This window comes from Sapajus apella, unplaced genomic scaffold, assembly GCF_009761245.1.
Source record: "Sapajus apella isolate SASKATOON/1434 unplaced genomic scaffold, GSC_monkey_1.0 scaffold2, whole genome shotgun sequence".
NCBI lineage: Eukaryota > Metazoa > Chordata > Mammalia > Primates > Cebidae > Sapajus > Sapajus apella.
In genome coordinates, this window is record NW_022436942.1 from 18,873,025 (window position 1) to 18,899,002 (window position 25,978).

The 25,978-nt window shown below is 51.4% G+C and overlaps 1 protein-coding gene across 2 annotated transcripts; it reads left to right on the forward strand.

Moving 5' to 3' along the window:
- On the forward strand, positions 1-25,708 carry CTDSP2 (CTD small phosphatase 2). Of its 2 annotated transcripts, none has more exons than XM_032289099.1 (8): positions 1-587; positions 16,177-16,325; positions 18,176-18,232; positions 18,667-18,768; positions 19,340-19,396; positions 21,354-21,446; positions 21,581-21,766; positions 21,946-25,708. In XM_032289099.1, the coding sequence occupies exons 1-8, from the start codon at positions 524-526 to the stop codon at positions 22,069-22,071; spliced, it is 834 nt and encodes a 277-aa protein (XP_032144990.1). In that variant the 5' UTR covers positions 1-523; the 3' UTR covers positions 22,072-25,708. The 2 variants fall into 2 exon arrangements, with proteins under 2 accessions (XP_032144990.1, XP_032145000.1); XM_032289109.1 differs by having other exon boundaries at positions 18,176-18,214.
- Positions 25,709-25,978: the final 270 nt, after the last annotated feature.

A 25,978-nucleotide genomic window follows, 5' to 3' on the forward strand; every position in this document is an offset into this window, starting at 1 on the left:
CTATTTCCGTAACAAAATAGCAAAGCTCCGGACTGTCCGCAGCCCCGGCGGTTCACAGGTGGAGGGTCTCGGGGCCTAGGACGCAGCCCCGGCGCAGGAAGCTCCAACTGGCCGTGAAGAGGCCGAGTCCAGAGCCCCGAGGCGCGCGGGGGTGGGCGCTGCAGCCGCGGGTTGTTTATCTGGAGTACGGAGGGGAGGGGGGAGCCTGGAAACCGCCCCGTGTCCCATTTCCTCCTCTTGTTTTCGCTCCGGATTCTCCATGTTGGACCCAAACTGAGGAACCCGGAGCTGCCGCCGGGGAATCGGGGCCGGGGGCACCCGGGGGAGCCGCTGCCCGGGCCGCCCGCCCTCCGTACAGGCCGCCTCCCTTCCCGGCCCGGGGAGGAAACGAGAGGGGGGATGTGAACAGCTGTGGAAGTCGGAGTATCGGGAGCCGGAGCGGGCCCCCGCCCAGGCCCCCCAGCCCAGCCCGCGCGCCTGCCCGTCCTCCCGCCCAGCCAGCCCGGGCCCGCGGGATTGTTAGATGGAACACGGCTCCATCATCACCCAGGCGCGGAGGGAAGACGCCCTGGTGCTCACCAAGCAAGGTAGGGGCAGCAACTTCCCAAAACTTTGCGTCGCCCCCGGGCACGGAGGGGGCTAGCACAGCCCCGAACCAGGTCTCGGCCCTTGACCTCCCGGGCTCAGAGCCAGCGATTCCGACTGGACCTCTCCGGTCCATCCGCCCCCGCATCCCGGCTGGCACTCAGACCTCCGTGGGGGCTGCACGGGGCCCGAGAACCCAGCGCCCGAGGGGTAGGGGCGTCATCGGCGCAGCTGTCACCCTGTCCCGCAACCCCTCCCCCCCCGGGGCTGAGAGACGGAGGGGTCGCTCTCGAAGCACTGGGCCACCCCGCGTCTGCCCCCTCCGGAGTTGGGGGCTGGGGTCGTCACTTTCCCTCACCGCCGCGCGCGGCTGGCCCGGGATCGCGGGGAGGGGTCAGGAAGGGGACGGAGGGGCCCTCAGCTGGAACGGAGCCGGGACTGGAGTCCAGCACTTCCAGGCCCCCCAAGTCTGAGGTCGCTCCGGCAGCTAGCTGGCGGTGACGGCGTCCGGCGGGACTTGGGACCAAGTTCACCCCTTGGAGGCGGGGGCGGTCGCGGTGGGGGAGGGGCCCGGGCCCTGGCCGACCAGACGTGGCGGGTCCCCGACTCAGCGCGGGGCTGGGGACCTCGGCGGCGCGGGGCTCCCGCCCGGCTGCCTGTAGCCGGTTTCGCTGAGCAAACAAGCCCGACCCCGAGGCCCGGCCAGAGCCCCTCCCTGCCCGGTGCGCTCCCCGGGGGCCGCCGCTGCACACACAGAGCCGCGTTTGTTTAGCCCGGGAGCGGTGTCCCTGGTTACATAATTCGCCGGATGGCATCAGACCCGGCGTGGTTCTGAATCGCGCAGCGAAAAAGTGCGAGTTCTCTGTGGGCAGCGGCTGGGGGCCCCCGGCTGCCAGTGTCAGGTGGAGGTGAGAGGGGGCTCGCGGGGGTGAGGCCGAGTTCGAGGCCTCTCCCGGGGCGGGAAAAAGCTGGGGCCCGAGGGTGGAACCTCTTAGTTTGGTCACAGTGGGGGACTCGAAACTCTCCTCCTCCGCCACGTTCTTCTTCTGGCCTTGAGGAATGTGTCCAAAATAGCGGGCAGCATTTCTGCGGGGTGTAGGGACGAGTGTGGCGTTTCTCGGCAGAACTCCCGGACCGGGGCCACCTGGCCCTGGAGGCTGGGGCGGGAGCTGACTCCCGGGGCCGAATTGGGAGCGCTCCCGCCCTTCCTCCACCGAGCGCGAGGGACCGGTGCTGCAGTTGAACACACTGAGGCCTAGAGCCTGGTAGGTGGCCAGCTTCGGCGCCTAGTGCGCCCCACGTTTCCCTGTTTGGCAACATTCGTCAGCAGGTCACTGCTTCCTGGGGTTCACGTTCCAAGGAGCTCCCCCAACTTCCTTAGGGGCAAAGCCGCTGAGTTGGTGGTATCAGCCTCCCAAATTCTCTCAGTGGAACGAGAGGAGCTAGGTGGGGGGGTGTTGGGGGAGGAGGCAATGTGTTCCTCTTGCATCACTGGCTGGGCTTTAAATAAGCCTACCCTGAGGAGGGATGAGCCTTGCCTACTCAGATCCCAACCCCCCCAGAAGGCTCCGGCCTCCCTGACCTCAGTGTTGCCATGATTTCTGCTCTCTTGGCTGCATCAGTAACCAGGCTGTGACCCAGGCAGCAACTTCACCGCCTCTACTGGCTGCTTAACTGTGCTGATGGCTGAAAAAGGGAGGGAGGCTGCCTGTGTTTATAGCTCACTCCTGACTCTTCCCACTATCTTCCCAACCTCATCCCAGGAAAAGACCCTAAGAGCTAGCCAGAGGGGAAGGATTCAAGAGGGGCCAGTGGTGATGAGTAGGGGGAGGAACCCTGTGCTTTCCCACTAGGCCCTCTTCTCTTGCAGGGGCTCGGGAGGGTGCCTTGGGCATCATGGGGCCACACCAGGAGTGAGGGACAGCTGGACTGCGCAGGGGCGTCTTATAAATCAGAACTGTAAGTTTCATCCACCAGGGTGAATGGCAGGCCGCAGAATAGAGAACAGCAGAAAGCAAAGCAATTGGCTTGACAGTGTTAAGTTGCTGGTGTTGGATTTTCTTGGAGTTAATATTTCTCCTTCTTTGTGTGTATGGTTTGTCCTTCAGTACTTAGCCCTTGAATTCTCAAGCCAGCAGCCACTGGGACTCTCCCTCCACATGTAATTTTCTTATTTTTTTTTTTTTAACTGAGATGGAGTCTCACTCTGTCACCCAGGCTGGAGTGCAGTGGCACGATCGCGGCTCACTGCAACCTCCACCTCCCAGATTCAAGCAATTCTCCTGCCTCAGCCTCCCGAATAGCTGGGATTACAGGTGTGCACCACCACAGGCAGCTAATTTTTTTTTGTACTTTTAGTAGAGACAGGGTTTCGTCATGTTGCCTCCACTGTTCTCAACTTCTGAGGTGATCAGCCCCCCTTGGCCTCCCAAAGGGCCTCCCAAAGTGCTGGGATTACAGGCGTGAGGTACTGTGCTGGGGGGGCCCTGCCCTTGTAATTTGATTGCATTCCAGAGAAGCCATGCTTTCTTGCTGGGCTGCTTAGGCACCCAGCAACCACTAAGCCAACTTTCTGAGTCCCACATCATTTACAAACAGAACCTACATCTTCAAAACAAAACAAAAAACAAAAGCTGGAGGACTGGGGAAGCAGATGTTTTAATTAGCTCCTTTTGGAGTTCCTCTTCCCCACTCCCTCCTCTCCACAACATTCCATCTCCATGCCCTGCTTGCCTTTGGAAAAAGGGGAAGAAGGAGTGTGAGGCAGTTTATTAATATAAGTAAATTTCTGGAGAGAAACAAATGGCTCCTAGCTTGGGTGGCTTTTCAGTGAAGTTACTTGCCATTGCAGATTTTTTTTTTTCTTTTTTAGCATTCTGTTCTCTGAGGTTTAAGGCTGGCTGGGTGTGTTGATGATTCAAAAGTAATTACAGTAGGGGAAGTAGAACAAAGTTGCTGAAAGCATTGATGATAAAAGCACCAAAATTGGATCATCTTCCCAGACAGATGGGTGAAATGGCTTTCTGGTACAGCAAGGACAAGATTGTATGTAACATCAAAAAGAAAAAAAGAAATGTTAATATCAGCTTGGCAAGAATGGTCATTTATTGCAATTCTATATGAGATTGTCACCCTATTGCTAAGAGGTTGTAACCTTGGCTTTGGGATTAGATGGGGAAAAGCCAAGGAAACAAGACCCACCCTGTAACCTCTTAACATGAAATGAGACCTGGTGGAGGCAGCCTCTTCCGGAGCTCTCAGTGACCCACACATTTCTTGGAGGAATCAGAGATGTTTTGGTTGTCCATGAATCCTGATTCCCTTTCCTCTCAATGATGCCTTGGATTATACCTTCTCACATGCAGAACTGAACAGGTTCTGATAGCTAATTGCAAGGATTCTTCTGAGACTGACCATCCCTGAAAGTTAGGATGTGGCAAGTTTTCAGGATGGCTAGCTCTTTTGTTATCCACACAAGGGAGAAATTCTGGCTTATTCCCACAAGAAGTTGTTCAGACACCCATGACTGTAAATACAGCTAAGCCTTTAACTTGAAAAGCTTAGACATGAATGTTGCTGGAGCTTCCTTCCATAGCTCACTGTATGGGGGGTGGGCGGGAAACCTGCGTGTTTATAGCTGGCTCCTCCTGCCCTGCTGGTGCCCCTCACCTTCCTTTGCCTACCCTGCGTCTTGGCCTCTTTGTGCTCTCGCAGTGACTGCTGAGGCTCCCTCATGCATCTCCTTTGGAGTTTTCCTCCCATCTTGGGGTAGGGATTGGAGCCTGCATGGTGACTGAAGCTTATGTTTGCTCCTGCCCCCAAAATCCCAAAGGAGTGCTGATAACTCAGCAACAAAGTTTGTAAATGCCTAACATCTGGGGCCGGGTGTTTGCAGTTGCCTTGCAGAGCTTTCCACTGAGCAGCACTGGAATTGCTGTGAAAAATCCCTCAGGGGATGGCGGAGGTGGGGGTGTTCCTTTGTCCTCTCTTCTCAACCACAGAGGTCTTAAAGAAACTGGGTAGCTGAGAGGTGCCATTTCATCCTTTCTCTCAGTGGGACCTTCCAAATCCCTTATCATGGATCTTGTTAAAATGGTCAAATACTGTAGAAGTCACATTTCTAGCCAAGGTGAATTGATGCTCCCAACCTAACTGTGGAGAATTAAAGTGTTTGTAAGTAAGTATGGGAAAGAAAGACAATATGTAAGTATATCCAGGATTGTGTGTGTATGTGTGTACATACTCAATACATAGCTTCTCTTTCCTTTCTCTTCCTTCTCCAGTTTTTTTTTCTGCTAGCATTTGGGTAATTTGGGGTATTGTCTTTTCTTCCCATCATGGGAAGTTTGGTTCCTGGATTGGATGAAGTGGGAACAAGGTCAGGGATAGTGGCTAAAGTTTTTATTGTTACTTAGAGCAGTTTCTGAAGCAAAATTGCTTCAGGCGTAGATTCAAATCTCTTCTTTTCCTATTTACAATGAGACTTGACAAATCACTTTAATATTCTGAGTACCTTATGTATAAAATACTAATAATGATGTCTACCCGTCTATAATACCTGGTACTTAGTAGGTGCTTGATAAATATTAATGTCCTTCTTTTTTATATAGTGAGACTACTCCTGTTTGCCTTCCTCCATTCCCCCAAGGACACAGTGTAAACAGCACATAGTCTTACGGGTTTTATTGTTCAAGACAGGTGGCCGGGGGTCAGAGGGGACACTGACTGTAGGGGCTTGGGCCTTCTGGAAGGATCAACTTCTCAGGCTTACAAACAGCCCTGCTGCACAGACCCCTTCTTTGTGCCAGTATGACTTGGGATGTGATTTTAGCTGCCTGGGCTTTGGGGCTTTTGCCATTCTGTCTGGTGCGTGGGTATCTGGGGGTGGAGGAGGCCAGGCATGTGCCCTTGAGTCTCTAAAGTCTAAACTGCCTTAGAGGTTCTCAGATATGGATATAACGAATATTCAAGACAACTGTATGCTATGTTCCCTTACGGTTTGCTTGCTTTGAGAGTTAATGAACTCAGAGATTCAGGTTTCTTTTAGGTAATTTCAATAGCAAGTGGGGAAAAAGAAAATGGGGTTTGAAGAGAAATAGACGTTCTTCAGTTATTTGTTTGCTGATGTAGTTTTGGGGTACAACATTGAGAAAGTGCAAAAGCGGCATTGATCTGCTTTTCACCTTGTCTCAGTCTGGCTAGCTCGGGGAAGCCTGGAATTAACTCGCTTGTCTTGGGGATGTGGGATTGGGTGTGGCCCTGACAGATTTCCCTCTCTCTTCTGAAATGGAGGAGTAGTTCTCAACTGGGATGCAGATGAGTGCATTAACATGCAAATCTTATGAAGAAATGACTAGAAATTAAAGTGGAGAAGTTGACTTCTTAAAACTGAAAGCATCTTTGGACCAGAGACCAAATAGAATGGAGTTTCTTTTTCTGGCAAAATGCCCAGCCCTTCAGGTCTGAGAATGCTTGAGCCAGGATCTGTTATCACAGGGTACTCCAGTGAGCGCCACAGCCTCCCTCTAGGCAAAAGTATGTATGCCCTGTTTTATGTTAGCAGTTCTAGGAGATAGCCTTGAACCTGATCTCTGAGTGGATCTAACATTTCCTTTTCCCTCCTAGGTGCTCTAGTCCTTCTCCCACCCCATCCCCCCAGATCAGACTTGGCTTTTACTCTCTTTTTATTCTGTACCATCTTTTATTTCTTGCCACAGCTTTTTCTATCCTGTTGAATTTGTTCTTCCTAACCCACACTGTTCACAGGGAACAAATACAGCCCCAATCCTAGTGAGAGCTAAGCAGACTCATGGAAAGGCTCAACTTGCCTGTTTCCTGGATAGTAGATCCCAGCTCTTCTGTTCCCACAGTGGAATAGAGCTAGGACCCCTCTTTCACAGGAACAGGGGCCTGCAAGTAGAGACAGCAGATCCAGGTTTTCTGACTCACGTCACATAGAACAACTACCCCAAGAGAAAAAAACCAGACCCTGGGCCTGAGTCCTCCAAGGCTTGCAGAAACACCGAGCCAATCAGCTATGGTGGAGAGAGGCAATTCAGACTTCGGCTGAATTGCCTTCTAGCCCTGGAAGGGTTAGTCAAAGACCCTGGCAACCTTTAGATGTTGGCTTTCAGCCAGGGACACACATCAGAATCTCCTGTGACACTTGCTAAAAATACAGACCCCCTACCTGGAATCTACTGAATCAGCGCATGGGCAGGTGGGCCAGGCACACATGTATTCCAAATGCTCCTTGTGGTTCTGACAGGTGCCCCTGGAGAAAAGCCAGGTAGGCACAGCAGTGGCCCCAACTGCCTGTTTTGCCCCAAGCAGGAAAATTCCTCTTGGTGGTCCATTTTTGCTGTTTGTTAAAGATCTGTGGCTCTTCAAAGGGAGTCCTAAAGTTTTCTGAATAAATGGACAGAGTAATGATACTTGTTTACCCAGTAATGGTTACAGCCAATATTTATGGAGTGCTTGCCATAGGCAAGGTACTATTCTTAGCATTTTACATCTAGTATCTCACTTAGTTCTCCTGACAACTTTTCCTTTCCAATAAGAGGAATTAACCTCACTTCTAGAGTGCCTTTGAGTTCATGCTTCAGATGAAGCCACCTTTTAAGGGACCATACAGGGGAAACCTTTCCAGATTGGCATGTGAGGAAACTGAACGCCAGAGAGTTATGCCCTAGCAAGACCACAGAACTATTGAGAAGCTGAACTGGAGCCAGAGCTGGGTTTCCTGACTTGGAGATGAATGCTTTCTCAGATTGACTCACCTGTACAGCTTGGCTGGTCCTAGGTGAAGCTGAGGCGTGTGGGAGGAGCAGGTGAATGTCCCTGGAGATGGGTACCTTCCTGGCAGACTCCTTCCAGTCCTTCTGCAGAGGTCAGCCACATGAAGGAGGAACTGGTTGGCCAACCTCAATGAGTGTGTCTGTGTGTGTGCAACTGATAGGTTTTTGTGGAGTCCCAGAAAAGATCATTTCCGGTTTGGCTCCGTTACTACCTCTGAAATGAGGTAACCTCTGAAATGAGTTAGAAGAAATCTCTGTGGTCCTTTTAGTGTGAGCATTTTGAAATGGTGACTGAGGTAGGACTATGAAGGTGCTCTGCATTTAATGAGTAGCAGTTGACACTTACCAAGCTTTTATTAGGACCTGGACACTCCCTAAGCTCCTTGTAATTCTGACACTTTGAGAAATAGGTAGTCTTCCCATTTTACAGATGAAGAAACTGAGGCCTGTTGCTGCATACCTTACACAAGGCAGCGTCTGGATTTGAACACAAGCCTTGTGTCACCACTGTGTTGTTCCCTGGTCAGAGCAGATACCCTTGCTTTGTCCTATGTCCTCATGGCTTTCTCCATCTCACGTTTGTGTCAGCCTAAAGCAGGCTTACATTCCTGGAAGGAAAGAGGCACTGGATTATTTTTAGGCTTCAACTATTTCCAAGCATTCTGGGAGTCAAGGGCACGGCACCAAGGCAGGAGCTTTTAAACAGCCACAAGAGGGTGTCTGTGTGTAGTCCCTCCCACAGGGGCTTGTTCTACACCTTCTTAAGGGGAAGGAGGGGTCGCTCCAAGGGGGCAAGATTGGTTTCCAGTCCCTTACAATGATACCTTTGCTCTGGCTGGTGCTCCATAGGGCAGGGCCTCCTGCTGAGGCAGGGACAGGATCCAGCCCTTTAAAGTTTTCTGGATGGCTTCTCAGGCTTGTCCCCTGCTGTCCTGTGGGCCATCAGATCACTTCCTGACATCCCCCAAGAGTCCTCTTGAGTGGGGCTTGTAGGGCTGAGCCTGCAGCTGCCTTGTCTATGAGGAAATGCCTCCTTTGTCTCTGGTCCAGGACCTACTACTTCTGGAGGCCGACCCCAACCCAGCACGTTTTTAAAGTATGTTGGAGCTGCCCAGGAGGGTGTTTTGGCAGTAACTCCTTTAGAGGCTGATTCTGAAATCAGCATGCTTTAGAAGTTGCCAGAAATCCCCTGCTCAGAAAACTGAGTCCTCTGACCTCCCTTGCTGAGGTCAGAGACCAGATTGCTGAAGGGTGCAGAGGAAAGGCAGGAAACAAGAAAGTGTGTGACCTGTGACCCTCACCCCACAGGGGGCACTAAGGACTCAGGTCTGAAAGAAGAGACAGCCATGTAGGGAGTCCTCCTGCTGAGGGAAAGGGAACTAATGGAGACACTGGCTTAGGGCTGCCCCAGTTGCAGGTTGCAGGGAGGGCACCAGCATAGAACATGCTGGGGTGAGCCAAACAGCATGGCAAAAATGCTTTCTTATTTTGTTTTATTTTAGAGAGAGTTTCGCTCTGTCTACCACGCTGGAGTGCAATGGTGTGATCTCAGCTCACTGCAACCTCCACCTCTCGGGTTCAACCAATTCTCCTGCTTCAGCCTCCAGAGTAGCTGGGATTACAGACACTCACTACCACACCCAGCTAACTTTTGCATTATTAGTAGAGATGGGGTTTCACCTTGTTGGCCATGCTGGTCTTGAACTCCTGATGTCAGGTGATCCACCCGCCTCAGCCTCCCAAAGTATAAAATTGCTTTCTTCTTTTTTTTTGAGACGGAGTTTCGCTCTTGTTACCCAGGCTGGAGTGCAGTGGGGCGATCTCGGCTCACCGCAACCTCCGCTTCCTGGGTTCAGGCAATTCTCCTGCCTCAGCCTCCTGAGTAGCTGGGATTACAGGCACGTGCCACCATGCCCAGCTAATTTTTTGTATTTTTAGTAGAGACATGTTGACCAGGATGGTCTCGATCTCTTGACCTCGTGATCCACCTGCCTCGGCCTCCCAAAGTGCTGGGATTACAGGCTTGAGCCACCGCGCCCGGCATAAAATTGCTTTTTAAAAAAAAGTGTCCATGCAGTTAGATTCACAGTTCACAGCTACTTTTTGGAACTTTGGGAGCTGGTGCTAAGCTGGGTCCAGCCCTGTCTTGCTTGTTAGCTGAAGAGAACAGTGTCAGTGGTCAGCACTGTGAAAGCAGTACATCCTCCCCATTGTTTGCAGTCTTTTGTGTGTGGGGGCTGTCTAGGCATCTCACCCTCTTTTGTTCCCTGCCGACTCACCTGCTGGTCCCAGGAGCTCTTCCGTCCACCTGGCACTTTAGGGCCTGTTTGCAGCCAAGGCACAGATGCCTCTTGCAGAGGACATGGGGGGACTTCTCTCCATGGGGGTGTCCCAGTCAAATGTGTCTTGGCAGGGTCCAGGCAGCTGGCCAAGAAGGGCCGGAAATGCTCCAAATACTCTCCTTCCTCCAATAGCTGAGAGGAAGGAGGCCCCTCAGAGGGGCCATTTTATAGTGATAGCCAGGCTAAGTTCTTCGCTGTGGGGGATGGGAGGGTGGGGAAGGAAGTACTTCTGGGGATGAACCAAGAAAGAAAGCAACTTTCTACATGAATGGGCTTGTTAAAATCAGATAGCCTCAGAGGTTACCTTCTGCCAGTACCAGGCGGATGTGCGCAGAGTTTCTTTGCTGGGACACAAAGCTGTGTTGTTGACAAAAGTGATATCTGGACTTGACCTTCAGAAGATTAAAAATAGTGTTGTCCTGGTCACTCTGGTCTTCATTTGTGTGTATGTGTGCATGTGTACATGTGTTTGTACATGCACACACTATTTTTTTTATTTTTGAGAAAGGGTCTCACTGTCATCCAGGCTGAGTGCAGTGGTGATCATGGCTTACTGCAGCCTCGAACTCCCAGGCTCAGGTGATTCTCCCCCTTCAGCCTACCAAGTTGGGACTACAGGTGCGCCTAGCTCATTTTTTTTGGAGAACAAGATTTTGCCATGTTGCTCAGGCTGGTCTCGAACTCCTGGGCTCTTATGATCCTCCTGCCTCGGCCTCCCAAAGTGCTGGGATTACAGGCTTGAGCCACTGCCCCCGGCCCATGCATACCCTTCGTAAGAGGCAGAGGCAAATAGTGTCTGTGAGCTGGAAAACAAATTTCGTAGTGGACTGGGGAGAAGATATAGGGGTTGTTGTGATTTTCTGAAACCTGCTCATGATCAGAGCTATCAAGCAGCTTTCCCTCATCTTCTCCTGGGCTTCATCCATGTGATGCTGGTTGGAGGGCTCCTGATCTGTTGCTGGCCTCCTGGAATGAGGCCCATGATGTTGCCAATTAGTGCTCATCTCCCCTTGGATAATTAAAACAAGCACAGCGTTTAGCTTTAGAGTTTGCGCAATGCCTTACTCTCTAACTTCGTTTATCCTTTCGGTCCTGAGTGAGTGCTTGCTGTTATCCCAATTTATGGATGAGGAAACTAAGTCTCCAAGAGGCTGTGTGGCTGGGTCGGCAACTGGCAGAGCCTGGACCCCAACCCCGATGATCCTCAGTGGGGGCATACTCCCCACACCCCCTCTTGTTCTCACACCTCGCCTCAGTAAGAAGCCTTGCAGCAGTGAGCTGGAGAGCTGGCCTGGCTTCCCTGTCTTCAGCCACCCGCCCACCTTCTTCTTAAGCCAGAGTTGGTTCCCTCGTTGGGTCTGTGCTGGTCCTCTCAGACATCTAGCCCCAAACAAAATGTTTGGGGCAGGGAAAGCAGACGCACATCTGCGTCTGGGCAGGAGAGCAGGGCTGTGTACCCATGGAGGGTAGCAGGGAATGAAGGAGGGAGAGCGCTGGTCATGGGGCTGCATGGCATCTGTTAAGAGTCCTGCCCTCCCTGGTTGGGGAAACCATGTGCAATGAATTTCCTATGGGGGCCAGGCGTGGAGGCTCACGCCTGTAATCCTAGCACTTTGGAAGGCTGAGGTGGGTGGATCACCCGAGGTCCGGAGTTCGAGACCAGTCTGGGCAACATAGTGAGACCCCATCTCAATTTTTTTTTTTTTTTTTTTCTGAGACGGAGTTTCGCTCTTGTTACCCAGGCTGGAGTGCAATGGCACGATCTTGGCTCACCGCAACCTCCGCCTCCCGGGTTCAGGCAATTCTCCTGCCCCAGCCTCCTGAGTCGCTGGGATTACAGGCACGCGCCACCATGCCCAGCTAATTTTTTGTATTTTTAGTAGAGGCGGGGTTTCACCATGTTGACCAGGATGGTCTCGATCTCTTGACCTCGTGATCCACCCGCCTCGGCCTCCCACAGTGCTGGGATTACAGGCTTGAGCCACCGCGCCCGGCCCTTTTTTTTTTTTTTTTGAGACAGAGTTTCGCTCTTGCTGCCCAGACTAGAGTACAGTGGCTCAGTCTTTGGCTCACCACAACCTCCACCTGCTGGGTTCAAGCACTTCTCCTGCTTCAGCTTCCCAAGTAGCTGGGATTGCAGGCATGCGCCACCACGCCCGGCTAATTTTGTATTTTTTAGTAGAGATGGGGTTTCTCCATGTTGGTCAGCTTGTCTCGAACTCTGGATCTCAGGTGATCCACCCGCCTCAGCCTCCCAAAGTGCTGAGATTACATGCGTGAGCCACTGCGCCTGACCTTTTTTTTTTTATTTTTCTTTTTTTAAAAGAAGGAAATCTCTCTGGGTCTTAAATCCTCTTGTCCCCGGTGTTCCTCTCCTGGAAAGGCATGCTGTGCCCTCCCCATCACACACAGAGGGGTAGGGGGTGGCCTGCACCTGGCTGTCAGGGACACAATGCTGAGTGCTGGCTGAAAGGAGCCATGTGAAAGGCTCTTTGACACAAGTTTCAGATCCCGCTCTGAACTCTGTGGTTCCCTCACCCTTAAACCCAAGGAACAATGCAGGTCTTGGACCAAAGCTCCTGGCTCCATCTCCTCCCTCCTCCTCTCCCCCATTGTCATCTTGATCTCCCAGAGGCATCTATCGGTCAGAGCAGGTGCAGGCAGGGGTGGGATGGATTCCCCGGAGTGGAATCCCAGGGCCTTGTGCTGTTTCACCCCTTGTGACTTTGATGGCGTGCCCAAGAAAACATGGGGTAAGGGGCAGGGGCTAGACCCCCAAACTGGTCTTTTTTTTTTTTTTTTTTTACCAGTTCATCCTAGAGAGGAGGAGAGCAAAATTTCCCAAGAAGACTGTAGTCCTAGCTACTTGGGAGGCTGAGGTAGGAGGATTGCTTGAGCCTGGGACATCAAGGCTACAGTGAGCCATGATCACACCACTTCACTTCAGCCTGGGCAATAGAATAAGACTCTTGTCTCAGAAAAATGTTTTCAATAAGGTACCTTGAGAGTCCCCTACACTTCTCATTTGTTGTATGAGTGAATGTGTATGATGTCCCTGAACTGTCAGAGACCCTATACAGGGTAATGGTTAAGAGCCTGGACTCTGGGTTCAGGCAGATCTGGATTTGAATCCTGGCTCTGCTGTCATACTACTTGCATGACTGTGACCCAGGTTGCTTAACCTCCCTGTGCTTTAGTTTCCCTTCTGTAAACTGAGGAACTAGTACCAAAGTGTTAATAGCAAGGTTTAATGAGGTAATGATGTCAAGTGTCTAACACAGGCACATCCTTGATGCTCCATAACATGGCAGTGGCCGAGAAAGACACAGTGACTTGCCTCCCAGGTACAGCTCCCTCGGCCCTCACCTTCCTCTCACATAAAGGAGGCTTCTCTATCTAACTCTTCTAGGCTTTTACAAACTAGTGGAGGCTTCCCCAGGTCCTAGCTCAGTAGATGCGACAGGCCTTGAGGCCCCTGGAGTCATTCACTCAGCCAGACAAAGTTACTGAGCACGTGATACGCAGAGGGTCACAGAGGCTGATGAGTGCACTGGCCTGGGGCCATTGCAGGCCTTGCAGGGAGGCAGCCATGCTCAGGGAGGCTGATGCATTCTGATGAATTCTCTGGTGTAGTATTTGGAAAGGTAAGGAGGACAGCCAGCCTGGAAAAGGATGCAGGGAAGCAGGACCCCATCAGGGGAGTGGGGAACGAGGGATGCCTGAGGTATTGTCCTTGCCGTTGTAGATCTGGAGTACTCTGCTTCAAGCTCCTCCCCCCAAGGTCAAGGCATTTGTGGTCTAAGAGGCCCGGGGCTGCCAGCCACATTGTTTTTGAGAAGGCCCTCATCCCCTGCAGAGTCCAAGCTCCCTCCTTGTCTAGGACTGAGGCGCTTCTGCCTGTTGTGCTCCCTGCAGTGGGCACAAGCCAGGCCTTACCATGCCCCCAGCCAGCTGCCCCTTTCCCTCCACTTCAGGATTACTCAGCCTTCACAGTGTCTGTCACTAAGATGCTGAGTGCATTCCTGATGGCCTCTCTTCAGGAAAAGCCCAGGGTGTGTGGCCTTTTAAAAAGGGCTCTGTGCCCGGGTTAAGCCTCTGATTGTGGTTCTGTATAAAGAAACCATAAACCAAAGGGAAAAGCGATGGTTCAGCTTTGGTCTTGGAGCTTTGTGTCAGCATCTGCCCTGAGTCCCAGGGCTTAGAATTTAACGTGAGCCATACAGGCAGGTGGGGAAGCTGTCCTTTCCCTCCAATTTCAGCATAGATAGAAATAGGGAGAGAAAGCCCAAGGAACCTCTGTCTTGCTGTCTTTCTTTTTTTTTGTCTGAGCCAGAGTCTCACCCTGTTGCCCAGGCTGGAGAGCAGTGGACTGATCTTGGCTTACTGCAGCTTCTGCCTCCTAGGTTCAAGGATTCTTCTGCTTCAGTCTCCCAAGTAGCTGGGACTACAGGTGTGCACCACCATACATGGCTAATTTTTGTATTTTTAGTAGAGATGGGTTTTTGCCATGTTGGCCAGGCTGGTCTCAAAGTCCTGACCTCAGGTGGTCCACCTGCCTGGGCCTCCCAAAGTGCTGAGATTACAGGTGTGAACCACCACGCCTGGCCTGTCTTTTCTTTTTAAATTTGAGATGCGGTCTTGCTATGTTGCCCAGGCTGGTCTTGACTTCTGAACTTGAGGAATCCTCCTGTATGAGCCACCGTGCCCAGCTTATCCTGGTCTCTTTGAGTGCTGGGCTCTGCTCTGAATTTTTTCTCCTTGATAAAGGGCTCTGGGGGATGTCCCCAGCACAACTTCTTGACAAAATCCCTGCCCTAGAAATCTTGGTTCCTCTTTCAGAGCCAGGAGCTTGAAAGTGATGTCCAGGTTTTTAGGCTAATTGCTGGAAAGGCCAAGTCATTTTCTAAAAGGTTTCCAGTGGCCATACCAATGTTAAGGAATCTGGCCTAACCCAGGGAGGAAAGAAGGAGGGCACACACAGGCTCTGGACCGGCCACTAGGGGAGGCTGAGGCAGCCCCAGCAGGAAGTCCTCTGCCTTTCTGTTGAGGCAGAGCTGAGTCCGTTGGCCTAGGGGTGATGCTGACTGCACTTGTCTGACTGCTGTATAAAGGCCATTTTCTCACCCTTGGTCCCGGGGAATAGCTTGATCTTTCCCTGTTCCTCTCCAGGGGGTACAGGCAGCCCAGTAGCTGGATTTTAAATGGCTGTCCTCCCATCACCCACTTCTACAAGGGCCACCTTGGTGCACGTTCTGGGTGAGTCGCTCCTGGGCAGCCCCAAACATTGTCTTCCTCTTCCCCTCATCCCTTTCCCAAGGACAGTTTATTCTTCATGGTACATTCTGCTTTCGTTTCTTTCCCCCACAGGCGGAGGCATTTCTGGCATCCATTTTCCTGCACAGTAGTTTGCCCTGTGCTTTGAACTGGGATGGCTTGGGTTTAATCTTTAGGCCCATGTCCTGCTCAGGCTCTGGAATACTCCACACCCTCTGGAGAATCCTGTGACCTAGGACCATTCTGTGAGTGGTTGTGCAGCGCCACCTCCTGGCCACAGTGCCCATCGTATCTTCCCACTTGTGCTCAACAGTAGTCAGAAAAGTTCATCTGTAGCAAAAGGAACTTGCAAAAGATACCTGAAGTCGATTTCTAGTTGATCCTGTAACGCCCATAGCTTTTTTGGTATCTGCTTGGCCCTTCTGAGGCTGTCTTGCCAAGTCTATTAAAATGACTTTGTTTCCACTGCCCAAATGATTAAGGCAGGACTAAGCAGCTGCAGTTCAAAAGTAAGGCTGTCAGCCTAGAACCCAAGGCTGTGTATGTGTGTTCCAAGGGGCTAATACATGGTATCTGTGTGGGGAGGAGCCTTAAAGAGAGCTGCTGGAGTGTAGGAGGGAGACAAGGCTATGAACAAAAAGTGTAGCTGCTTCCTTGGGGCTGGGGCTGCTCTGGAGTTCTAGTCTCTTGTTACTAGCCTGAAGTTTTTAGGCAAAATAGGCTCAGTTCTGCCTCCACTGACCCAATATCTAGGGAAGCTGATGCTGAACAGAACTGCATCTCCACTAACTTGAAGGGCAGAATTGATGGTCTTCCTGGGAATTGATGTTACGGAGGATTTTGTCTGTGCATTAATTTTGGGTGTGCTGCAGCCAGAGTAGAACGCCTGCATTCTATGCCTGGCCCCATCTGCCCCCATGGAATGAAGGACAAATCCTCTGTAGCTCAGGTCTCCCAAGCCAGAGAGCAGGGATTCCTGACATTCCTGCTTTAAAGAGAAAAGGCGGGAGTAAACATGTATGATTCACTGTTAACTGTATATGGTTGTTCACCAGGCGTATACTGTGTGCCCTAGTGGAGCTTACGGACTAGAAGAGATATTATATGGGCATGGTAGAAGCTGTGGACAGAAACTGATGTCTTTAGAGCTAAAGCCTCTGACCTTCTCTCCACTTTAGGCCTGGTCTCCAAGTCCTCTCCTAAGAAGCCTCGTGGACGTAACATCTTCAAAGCCCTTTTCTGCTGTTTTCGCGCCCAGCATGTTGGCCAGTCAAGTTGCTCCACTGAGCTCGCTGCATATAAGGAGGAAGCGAACACCATTGCTAAGGTAGCTGGGTTGGGGTGGTGAGATCCCAGCAAGGAAAGGACTGTTAGTGGGAGATCCCTGCTGATGATGGCAAGCAGACAAGGAAGCCTTGCCTGAGGTTGCAAAGATTTCTGGCTGAGAGGGGGCCCTTCCTCCATCCTTCTATAAGTAGTTCATTTTCCTTCTGTTGCTTCCCCTTTGCGGTGTGGGCCATCCAGATGTCCCTGTGGTTTCTGAGGGCCCCTGTGATTCTGATCCTTCCAGGTTCCAGGAACTATGCAAGGTGCTTTGCATATATTGTCTCATGTGATCAGCCAGCAGCCCTGTAAGGAGATCACAGGATTCCCACTTTGCAGATAATGGGTTTATGTAGCACCTGAAGAGTTCATGGCTAATAAATGGTAGTGTCAGGATTTGAACTTAGATCTCTGTGAAGCCTGTGTTTATTGTTCTCTACTATGCAAGGCTACCTTCCAAGTTACCTGACTTACAGGGAACTAGGGGATTGAAACTCTACCATGCTCTTAATAACCCCTATCAGCAATTCTCACCTGTACCCGTGCAGGGCATTTGGAAATGTGTTGGTATTTTTATATGTCCTGCATTTCACAGGTGGGGCCGGCCCTAACCAACAAAAATTATTCTGCCCCTAAAGCCAGTGGTACTTCTCTGAAACATTGAGGTCTGGTTGTCCTTCCTTTTTCTCAAAACCAGGCTAAAGACATATATCAATGAAAAATCACTGCATTTTGCAATGGGGGAAATGGCTAAATAAAATACAACATGACAGTATTACTGAGTGATTAGTTTTTACAGACTTCTCAATAGCATGGAGAAGTTACTGAGTTGCAACATTAAGTAAAAAGTCAGGCTGTGTAATTATATAGCATTATGGAAAAAGTCTGCTGACAGATTTGAAGGCAGTACACTGAAATGTCACATTGTTTATCTAAGTGCCAGGATTTTAATTTTTCTTCAGAGTTTTCATTAAGAACACTTAAAACCAGGTCAAGCATGGTGGCTCACGCCTGTAATCCCAGCGCTTTGGGAAGCTGAGGCAGGTAGATCACAGGTCAGGAGATTGAGACCATCCTGGCTAACACAGTGAAACCTCGTCTCTACCAAAAATACAAAAAAAAAATTAGCCAGGCACTGTGGCATGCACTTTTAGTCTCAGCTCCTTGGGAGGCTGAGGCAGGAGAATCGCTTAAACCCAGGAAGTGGAGGTTGCAGTGAGCCGAGATCGCACCACTGCACTCCAGCCTGGGTGACAGAGCAAGACTTCGTCTTTAAAAAAAAACAAAAAGGAACACTTAAAACCATAACATTTCTATTATTAGCAAAAAATTGGGGTGGGGGGGCTTGCCGATCTCTGCACTCCTCCTCCCCTCACATTTTGGGTACCCACATTGTGGCTTATTTGATGTTTTGTAGGGCTTGTTGTTCTCCCATGTAATCCCCAAGGAGGGCATAGAAAACAACATGTTCTCAGAGAAGCTTGAATTTCAGGACTTAGCAAGAGTTTGCCACCGTGAGGAATTCAGATTTTGGTTCTGCCTCTGACTCTGTGTCCCTGAATCAGTTACTTGAGTTCCCTGTTCCTCACTTTGTCCAATTGAGAGACAGTGGCTACTGAGAACAGGGACACTTGTCTTCTCCAGCCTTCCTCAGGCCTAGCATGGGAAGGAAGCTCTAGCCTTTCCATTTTCCTGTCCCACTCCTAAGAAAAGTCAGTTTTGACATAATAGGAGCTTCCAGGTGGCTGGATCTAGGGGAGAAAGTTGCCCTCCAGGCCTGAGACAGAAGCAGTGGGTTTGGATGGGGTGGGAAAGGCAATGAGATGGCACTGACCACCTCCTTTTCTTCCACAGTCAGATCTGCTTCAGTGTCTCCAGTACCAGTTCTACCAGGTATGTGACTCTGGCCTGGTAAGTACTCAGAAACCAAGACCCTGTGATCCTCGCCAGCTCTACGGGCAGGGTGATGCCCACACTCCTTGGTGCCTGACCAGCTACCTCCCTGCCCTGGGAAGCTATTTATTCCCCATATAAGTTAAGGGCCTACTGTGTGCAAGGCGTTAGATTTTAGGGGACAGCTGGTGCTCCATGCTCTCCTCCCACAGCTGCTGTCCATCCCACACCAGCCCTGGCCACCAACTTCAATGTCCAGATCACTTAATAGTCCCATTGGGAGGCTGAAACCAAGGAAACAACCACCTCCCCTCTTCCTGTCCTTTAAGTGGTGCCTATCCTGGATTGGTGATTCTGTCTCCACAAACAGCCCAGCTCTTCCCATAGTTATGCCAAGGGGTACAATTGGGCTTTCTTGGTGGGCAGATCTCAGCAACCTGGCTTGGTTTTAGATCCCGGGGACCTGCCTGCTCCCAGAGGTGACAGAGGAAGATCAAGGAAGGATCTGTGTGGTCATTGACCTGGACGAAACCCTCGTGCACAGCTCCTTTAAGGTAACTCAGCGTCAGCTTCCTTCCTTTATCTTGGGCCCTTCTGTGAATCTGATGACAGATATGTAAGGCAGCCCAAAGGTGAGAATAGAAGAGTGATTAGAAGGGAGAAGGCCAGGCCTCCCTGGCATTTTGGCCACTCTGGTGTCACAGGTATCTAAAGGCCCCACTGGAGAATGTTGAGTAGGAACCCTGTGTGTTCCTCCAGGGCTGTGATCCCCAATCACACCCAACAGGCCGCATCTGCCCCTGAGCCACGTAGCACAGAGAGCCGCCTGGGCTCTGTACAGGGCAGGCCTAAGAGAGTAGTTGAATCACCTTTGGCCCTTGCGCCTGCTTGTCTGATAAGGAAACTCAGGCCCTGACACTCTCCATTTAGATAGAATTTGTCAGAGTGTGGGTGCCAAGGAGTAGGGAAAACCAGAATGGGATATCACATCTTGAACTAGGGTGAGAACCACTTAGTTGGGTGGCCAGAGTCTCTAAAACCTATTTTTCCCCACCCACCTAGAGGTATGGTGGGGCCTTCATGTTTCTTTGCCATGCTGACAGCGTTAACTTTTCTGCCTTCCAGCCAATCAACAATGCTGACTTCATAGTGCCTATAGAGATTGAGGGGACCACTCACCAGGTGAGCTACTGGCCACACCACACCCAGTCCAGAGGGTGGGTTGTCTGCCTTCTGCCCCACCTGTCCTGGGGTCCTTCACCCATCTCAGGGCTTGGGTTCCGTCAGCTGATCCCTTTTCTGTAACTTCAGCCTCCCCGCTTTATTGGTATCTTTCACACTCAAGGCTTTCTCATCTTAGGGAGGTTCAGCCCTATATCCCCCCCAGCTGTCACCCTTGTTTTCTCTTTGCAACCAAGCTGTTTAAAAGAACAGTTTACATCTTATTTAATAATAATAATAGCTATCATTTGTTAACCACCATCCCTTCACATGGCCAGCACTGTTAAATGATTTATTACATTTCTCTATTCCTTAAGAGTGGATATCTCTTTGCCTGTTACAGGCAAGGAAACCAGTAGTAACCTTCTCCTCTGCCTGGAATGCCCTCTTGCCCATCATCCCCCACTGTGAATAGCTAGTGACTTTCTTCCTCCCCAGCCCAGACATCTCCTCCTCTGTGAAGCCTTCTCTGACTGTCTTCCCTGGGGTCCTTCATTGGATTCCGCCTGAGGAAGTGCTCGGTGTGTGTCTCAAAGTAAAGAGCACTAACATCTAAATGAGACCAGGCTCCAGCCTGCAGCCCATGCAGTCCTGGATCATGTGACATTGCTAGTGAAAGACCATTTACTCTGCTTGCATGTTCAGAAGGCCTGCCAGGCGCAGCGCCAAGCTCCGCTGCCAGCACGAGAGTTGGCCCAGCAGCCCTTTACATTCTAGCTGAGGACATAGGGATGTGCTAAACCCTTGGGGAAGAGACGAAGGCATATTTTCAAACAGGCACATAAAACACTGTGAACCCCTGGCTAACAAGGAAGGGTATGTATAATTTTTAAAAGGATGAGATTAAAATGAGGTAGGTTTTGAGCAAAGAATGGTGAAAGGATGCCGGACGTGATGAATAGCTGGGATGAGGAAGGGGCCTGTTGGAGGTGGAAGGAATGGCAGGCCAACAGAAGCGCAGTTGTGGCTGCCTGGAGCAGAGTGTTCCCACAGAGCTCCGAGGGGTCTGGTGAGTTGGTGGCCAATTCAGGTGTGCTCTAGGAGGAGAGTCATGGCAGGCTGACGCTCTGAGCTCAGGAGTAATGTGGGTAAGGGAGCTTTGGGAGTCAGGCGCCGTGGCTTACACCTGTCATCCCTCCACTCTGGGAGGCCGAGGCAGGAGGAACACTTGAGCCCGAGAGTTCACAACCAGCCTGGCCTCACACAGCGAGACCCCATCTCTAAAAAAATAAGTAAAAAACAAAAACAAAAGAAAAAGGAGCTTTGGGGAAATGGTTCCAGTAGCACCTGTGTAGGCTGGAGTCAGAGAAGCAATAGTATGCAGACCAATGGATCAGGTAGCCAAAGGACTTGCCAAAATGTGCAAGATCATAAAGGTGGACACAGGTGTTAGGAGTGGCTGGCAGGGGCAAGCACAAAATCAGGGGTGTAGACTGTCTAGTCTGTAGTCATTGAGGGGAAAAAGTCACTTCTTCCTGGTGTAGTTCATAGCCTGATAGTGACCTGGACTGACTGTCCTGCGGGAGCCAAGGAGAGAAAATTTCCATAGAGGCTGTGGCTGGATTCAAGTAATCCAGGATAGGCTGTTTCCATCTGTGAGGCCTATTCTTGATTACTTGTTTCTGGAGGCAGCTGATGGTCCGCCGCCGGAAACACAGATGGCTCCCGGGACATGGTGTATGCGCTTCTTCCTGAGCCAGGTTAAGGTTGGGACCACTGATGCATTGGAGGCCTGGTGGGGGGGTGCAGCCAGTTCCCCGGGTTTGTGGGGCCACAGGCTTCTAGCCAGGTAGTCCAGGAGGCTGAGCTGCAGGGGTTGAGAGCTCCTTGCTGCTCTCTGTGTAACTGGTAAAGGTACCCAGTACTGCAAAGCTTCATCACAGGGTCACCTCCAACAGGTTGCTCTACTCTTCCTCAGGTGTATGTGCTCAAGAGGCCTTATGTGGATGAGTTCCTGAGACGCATGGGGGAACTCTTTGAATGTGTTCTCTTCACTGCCAGCCTGGCCAAGGTACCTAGGGGTGGGAGGGAAGAACCAGGAGTGGGTGTGGTGGCCACAGGGGTGGTCCAGCAGGTCCCTTTTGGTACCCAGGGTGCCACAGGAGAACCAGGACTGCATCCAAACTTAGGCATCTTCTCTCCTAGTATGCCGACCCTGTGACGGACCTGCTGGACCGGTGTGGGGTGTTCCGGGCCCGCCTATTCCGTGAGTCCTGCGTGTTTCACCAGGGCTGCTACGTCAAGGACCTCAGCCGCCTGGGGAGGGACCTGAGGAAGACTCTCATCCTGGACAACTCGCCTGCTTCTTACATCTTCCACCCTGAGAATGCAGTGAGTATTCTTGACATGTGTCCACGGCAGGGACTGGGAGAGGAAGCAGGCTGTGGAACTGTGGGCTCCACCAAAGAGGCACACCCCTCCGGGAAGACCCAGCCACCCTCTGGGGCTCTGGGGCGAGGGAGGGGGGAAGCAGCACTCGGGAGATTGACAGCACATCTTCCCTGCCCCAGGTGCCTGTGCAGTCCTGGTTTGATGACATGGCAGACACCGAGTTGCTGAACCTGATCCCAATCTTTGAGGAGCTGAGCGGAGCAGAGGATGTCTACACCAGCCTTGGGCAGCTGCGGGCCCCTTAGCCTTCCCTGCTTCCAGGCGACGGCCATCCTAGTAGGGGACTTTCCCACACTGTGCCTTTATGATCAGCGTGACAGAGTGGAAGCTGGAGCGCCTCACCACAGGGCCCAGAAACAGTGAGAAGTGATTGGAAAGAGCTTTAGGACAGCCTAGACGCCGAGTGGGCAAATGCCAGACCAACGATACCCAGAGCTACCTGCCGCCAAGTTGTCAACGTGTGTGTGTGACAGAGAGAGAGAGAGAGTGTGTGTGTGTGTGTGTGTATGTGTGTTGCCATGAACTGTGGCTCCAGCACATAGTGTTTCACTGGGGGAGAAGCTAAAAGACCAAGACTTCCCAAGTGAGCTTGCCTCCTCTCCTGTCACCCTAGGAGCCACTAAGCTCTATAAGGATGAAGACTATTGAAGGCTCCATTGCCAAACCATGGCCTTTCCTCAGTGTTGTAAGGCCTATGCCAAGGAGAAAGGAAGGTATGCCTTTGGTTGCTCCAGGCACACACCTTTCTCAAATCCTCCAGCCAGCTGCTGCAGACAAAAGATGACATTTCTGGGAAGATGAGGACTTGATTCCAGACCAGCACCTCATTCCTTTGGGCTTATGGCCCAAAGGCTATGCTTGCGTCCAGCTGAGTGCCTGGGACGGGCCCTTACGGTGTCTCCCCAAGGCTGGGGTGCTGAGCCTGCCTTCCTTACCACCTAGCCATAGTCTCAAACCTGTGGGGAAGGAGGTTTTCTCCCTGCCTGGGAAGAGGACAAATAACTGATTTCCGTTCTTTTGACTCTGTTTTAAAATTCTCTTCTAAACACAGAGTGTTGGGCCTGTTTTGTTTCTGACAAAGTTGCAGTTCTGGGCCTGTGATGAATGTCGGTGGTGCTGGAGTTGCAGGGAAAAGACAAATCCTCAAAGCGTGGACATGTGTGTCCCCTGGGCTTGTGGATCAGCTGAGCTCGGGATCATTTCCATAAGTCTGCTCTTCAGGGATTCTCTGCTGGTGCTGGTGCAAGGACTTACGTTCCAAAGGCTGGGAAGAACTAAGCTGCCCCAGCCCCTCCCATTTCTTGGGCAGGGCTCTTTCCTGTTGTGTCTTCCCCCAGGGCCTGTCCTGTACCGAGCTCTGTCTGTTCCGGCCTTCATCCTTCCTGGCTGTTGCTTTTCCTTTTAAGGGCCAGAACTCTTGCTCTTCCTGGGCTGAGGAGGAATGAGTGTTCTTGCCATTTGCCAACCTAATGCGCATGCTTCCTGCCTCTGGTAACAGGAGGGAGTGAGCCCCTCATAGACCTGCACTCTGGGTGTCTCCTGCGTTCAAAGATTCTTAATAGTGAATGCTTTAAAGTCATCATAAAATTGAAGTTTTCCCAGGGGGGAAAACAAGAGGAAGTGCTGCTGTAATTGGGAGCACAAGGGCCTCCCAAAAAGGAGCCCCACCGCAGCATCACTGCCTTAATCATGGCCTCCCTGGGGTGGGTGGCGTTCTCTCCTTCTCTCCCTCCTCCTAGGGTGGGAGGGAGCTCCTATTCCAATTGCTGTGTTCCCTGGAGGCAGGCATCACAAAGCATTTGTGAACTGCCTCTGGTGCAGGGACACCACCCACTCAGGACTCCTCCCCATCATCCCTTCCGTTTCCACACCCTAGGTCCAGCCTCAGGAACAAACGAGTTTCAAGAAAAGCAGGCGGTAGAGCAGCAGCTTGGTACTGTCAGCAGTGGCTGGCTGGCATCTTTCTCTAGCGTAGTGGTGCCACCTTCCCTCCTTGTCCCAAGGTTTTAAGGCTTTGTCTTTCTCTTTGGTATGATAAAGTGGAACAGAGTCCCCCAAAATTCATGTGGTCATTTCCCCCAGCATCGTGCCTGTGGGGTCCTGTTGTACCTAAAGGTAAAAGGGCCCCACGTGCTAACCAGGAATACCATCTCCTGAAAGAAAGCAGGATCTCAGACCCTTACAGCCCACTGTGGCTTCCGACCCAAGGCCTGGCCTAGGCTGCTATCCTAGTACTGCAGGAGCGGCCTCTCTTCCAAGCCCCACCCTAAGGGTTAGCCCTTGACCAAATCTGCCATCTGGGCCCAGCCAGGCTTTTCTGACTAAATAAGCAATAAGAGGCTCTAAGCTGACAGTTGTGAGGACCCTTTCCCGCCCTTTCTTGGATCTCCATGTTTTTCCAGATGGAGGAAGAGCATGTGCTGCCCCCTTTCCTAACAGGCTTGTCCAAGTGCTTGGTGTGGGACCCATGACAAAAGCCCAGGATGGCTTGGTGGGAGCGTCCCTGCTGTGTCTGCATGAAGCCCCTGCTTTCTAGGCCTCACTCCCATCAGAACCCTGCCTGCCCACCTGCAACTCCTCCACAGCAATGCTGTTCCCACTTTCCCCAGAGAAGCAACTCAGCCAAACCTAGGCAGGGTACGTTCATCTGGACCGGAGCCAGCCTAGTCATTTGCTGTCAGGTTTCCAGTTTCACCATGTGTCAGGGCGAGGCATGATTGTAAAATTTGCTCCTCAGAGGAAATCGGGCCAGACTCAATTATGGAGGGCAAGGCAAGGGAGGAGGTGACTTCATCCCAGACTCTGTTTTAGGGCTTCCCACCGTCAGCCCCTCCCACTTGAGACTGGTCTTTGGGAGGCAATAGGCCACCATGCCTGGTCAGCCCCAATTCAAGCCATGCCAGGAATCTGCCTACCTGCCAGGTTCAGTTCTTTTAAGGTGCCTCTTCAGGGACACAGTGTGTCTCTCTGATTGGGCTTCTAAATCAAAAGCCTGATGTTCGTGTCCCTCTCATAGGGGGAGCTTTGGACACAGGACCAGTTTGGAAAGGGTCAGGTAAGGGTTTCCACTCTGCACATTGTAGAGGGGACGCTCTGTAGGCCCATGGGTCCCTTACTAGAGAGGTTGAGTGAATTTGCCTTCTGTTAACCTGGGACCTTCTGTTTCGCTCCCTGCTGCCTCCCAAAGATTTTAAGTATTTTATAAATGTATAAACTCACCTCTGGTAACAGTGGCCCAGATGCTGCTTCGCGCTAAAAGCATGGGAAGTCTAAAGGCAGTCTTTCCCTGGGAAATGGATGCTAATTCTGTTCTGCTGCCCGTGCCTGTTCTTGAGGCCTCATTTAGAAAGTCCTCTCAGAAGGCTGTTCGGCCCCCAGTGTCCTAGCCAGGCTAACTATATGAGAAAGTAAGTCCATTTTCCCCTTCAGCTCCTCAGTGGGTTACTTAACCACTGTTCTCCCTGGGTCCCTTTTTTCTAAACGGGTTTAGTTCTTTTTCTCCTTATTTCTGAACGCCAGTAAATATGTACATTCAGCCAGGGAGGAGGAGGCCAGCGGTTGGGCCAGCTGCCCCATTCTTTTAATGTAGGACCTGCCCCTGGAGCGGACCCTTCTCTTTGGGCCTTGTGAGCTTCTTTGCTTATGTTCCATCTCGTGCCGCTTTCCCCTTTCTAGATGCCATTTGGAGGGTAGGGGATCTGCTTCCCACTGTGACTGGGCTATGGGATTGACTACCTTGCTTACAGATTCACGGTTTGATAAATTTGTTGTATTCAAAAACTTGAAATGTAGGACGCCATTACGTGTCTGTTTATATTTTTGCAATATTTGTATTACTTACAATTAATTAATAAAAGTGGGTTTAAAAAACCTATTCAGGAATGTGAGCTGCCGCCGACCTTGCCGGTGTTCATCAGGCCCTTAGCAAGCACCACCTTTCTTCTCGAAACCCCTTTGGTCATGAAGCAGCCGCACCCCCAGGCTGAGTGGGGTGTTGCACCTGCCGGGAGGCCAGCCGCAGATGCTGCACAGGGCTTCTCCTCAAGGTTACACAAGATTCTGCTGTGTTCAACCCCATTGCAGTCAGGCGCTTAGCAAGCAGATATGCTTGATGTCCTATTGACTTTGGGCATGAACCAAAAGCCCTAAGGG

Excerpts from the sequence above, each read along its gene's own strand:
- CTDSP2 (XM_032289099.1), top strand. The coding sequence starts at position 524 with ATGGAACACGGCTCCATCATCACCCAGGCGCGGAGGGAAGACGCCCTG. Across the intron at positions 18,769-19,339 it reads TCGTGCACAGCTCCTTTAAG|CCAATCAACAATGCTGACTT; the intron begins GTAACTCAGCGT and ends TCTGCCTTCCAG. Across the intron at positions 19,397-21,353 it reads TTGAGGGGACCACTCACCAG|GTGTATGTGCTCAAGAGGCC; the intron begins GTGAGCTACTGG and ends ACTCTTCCTCAG.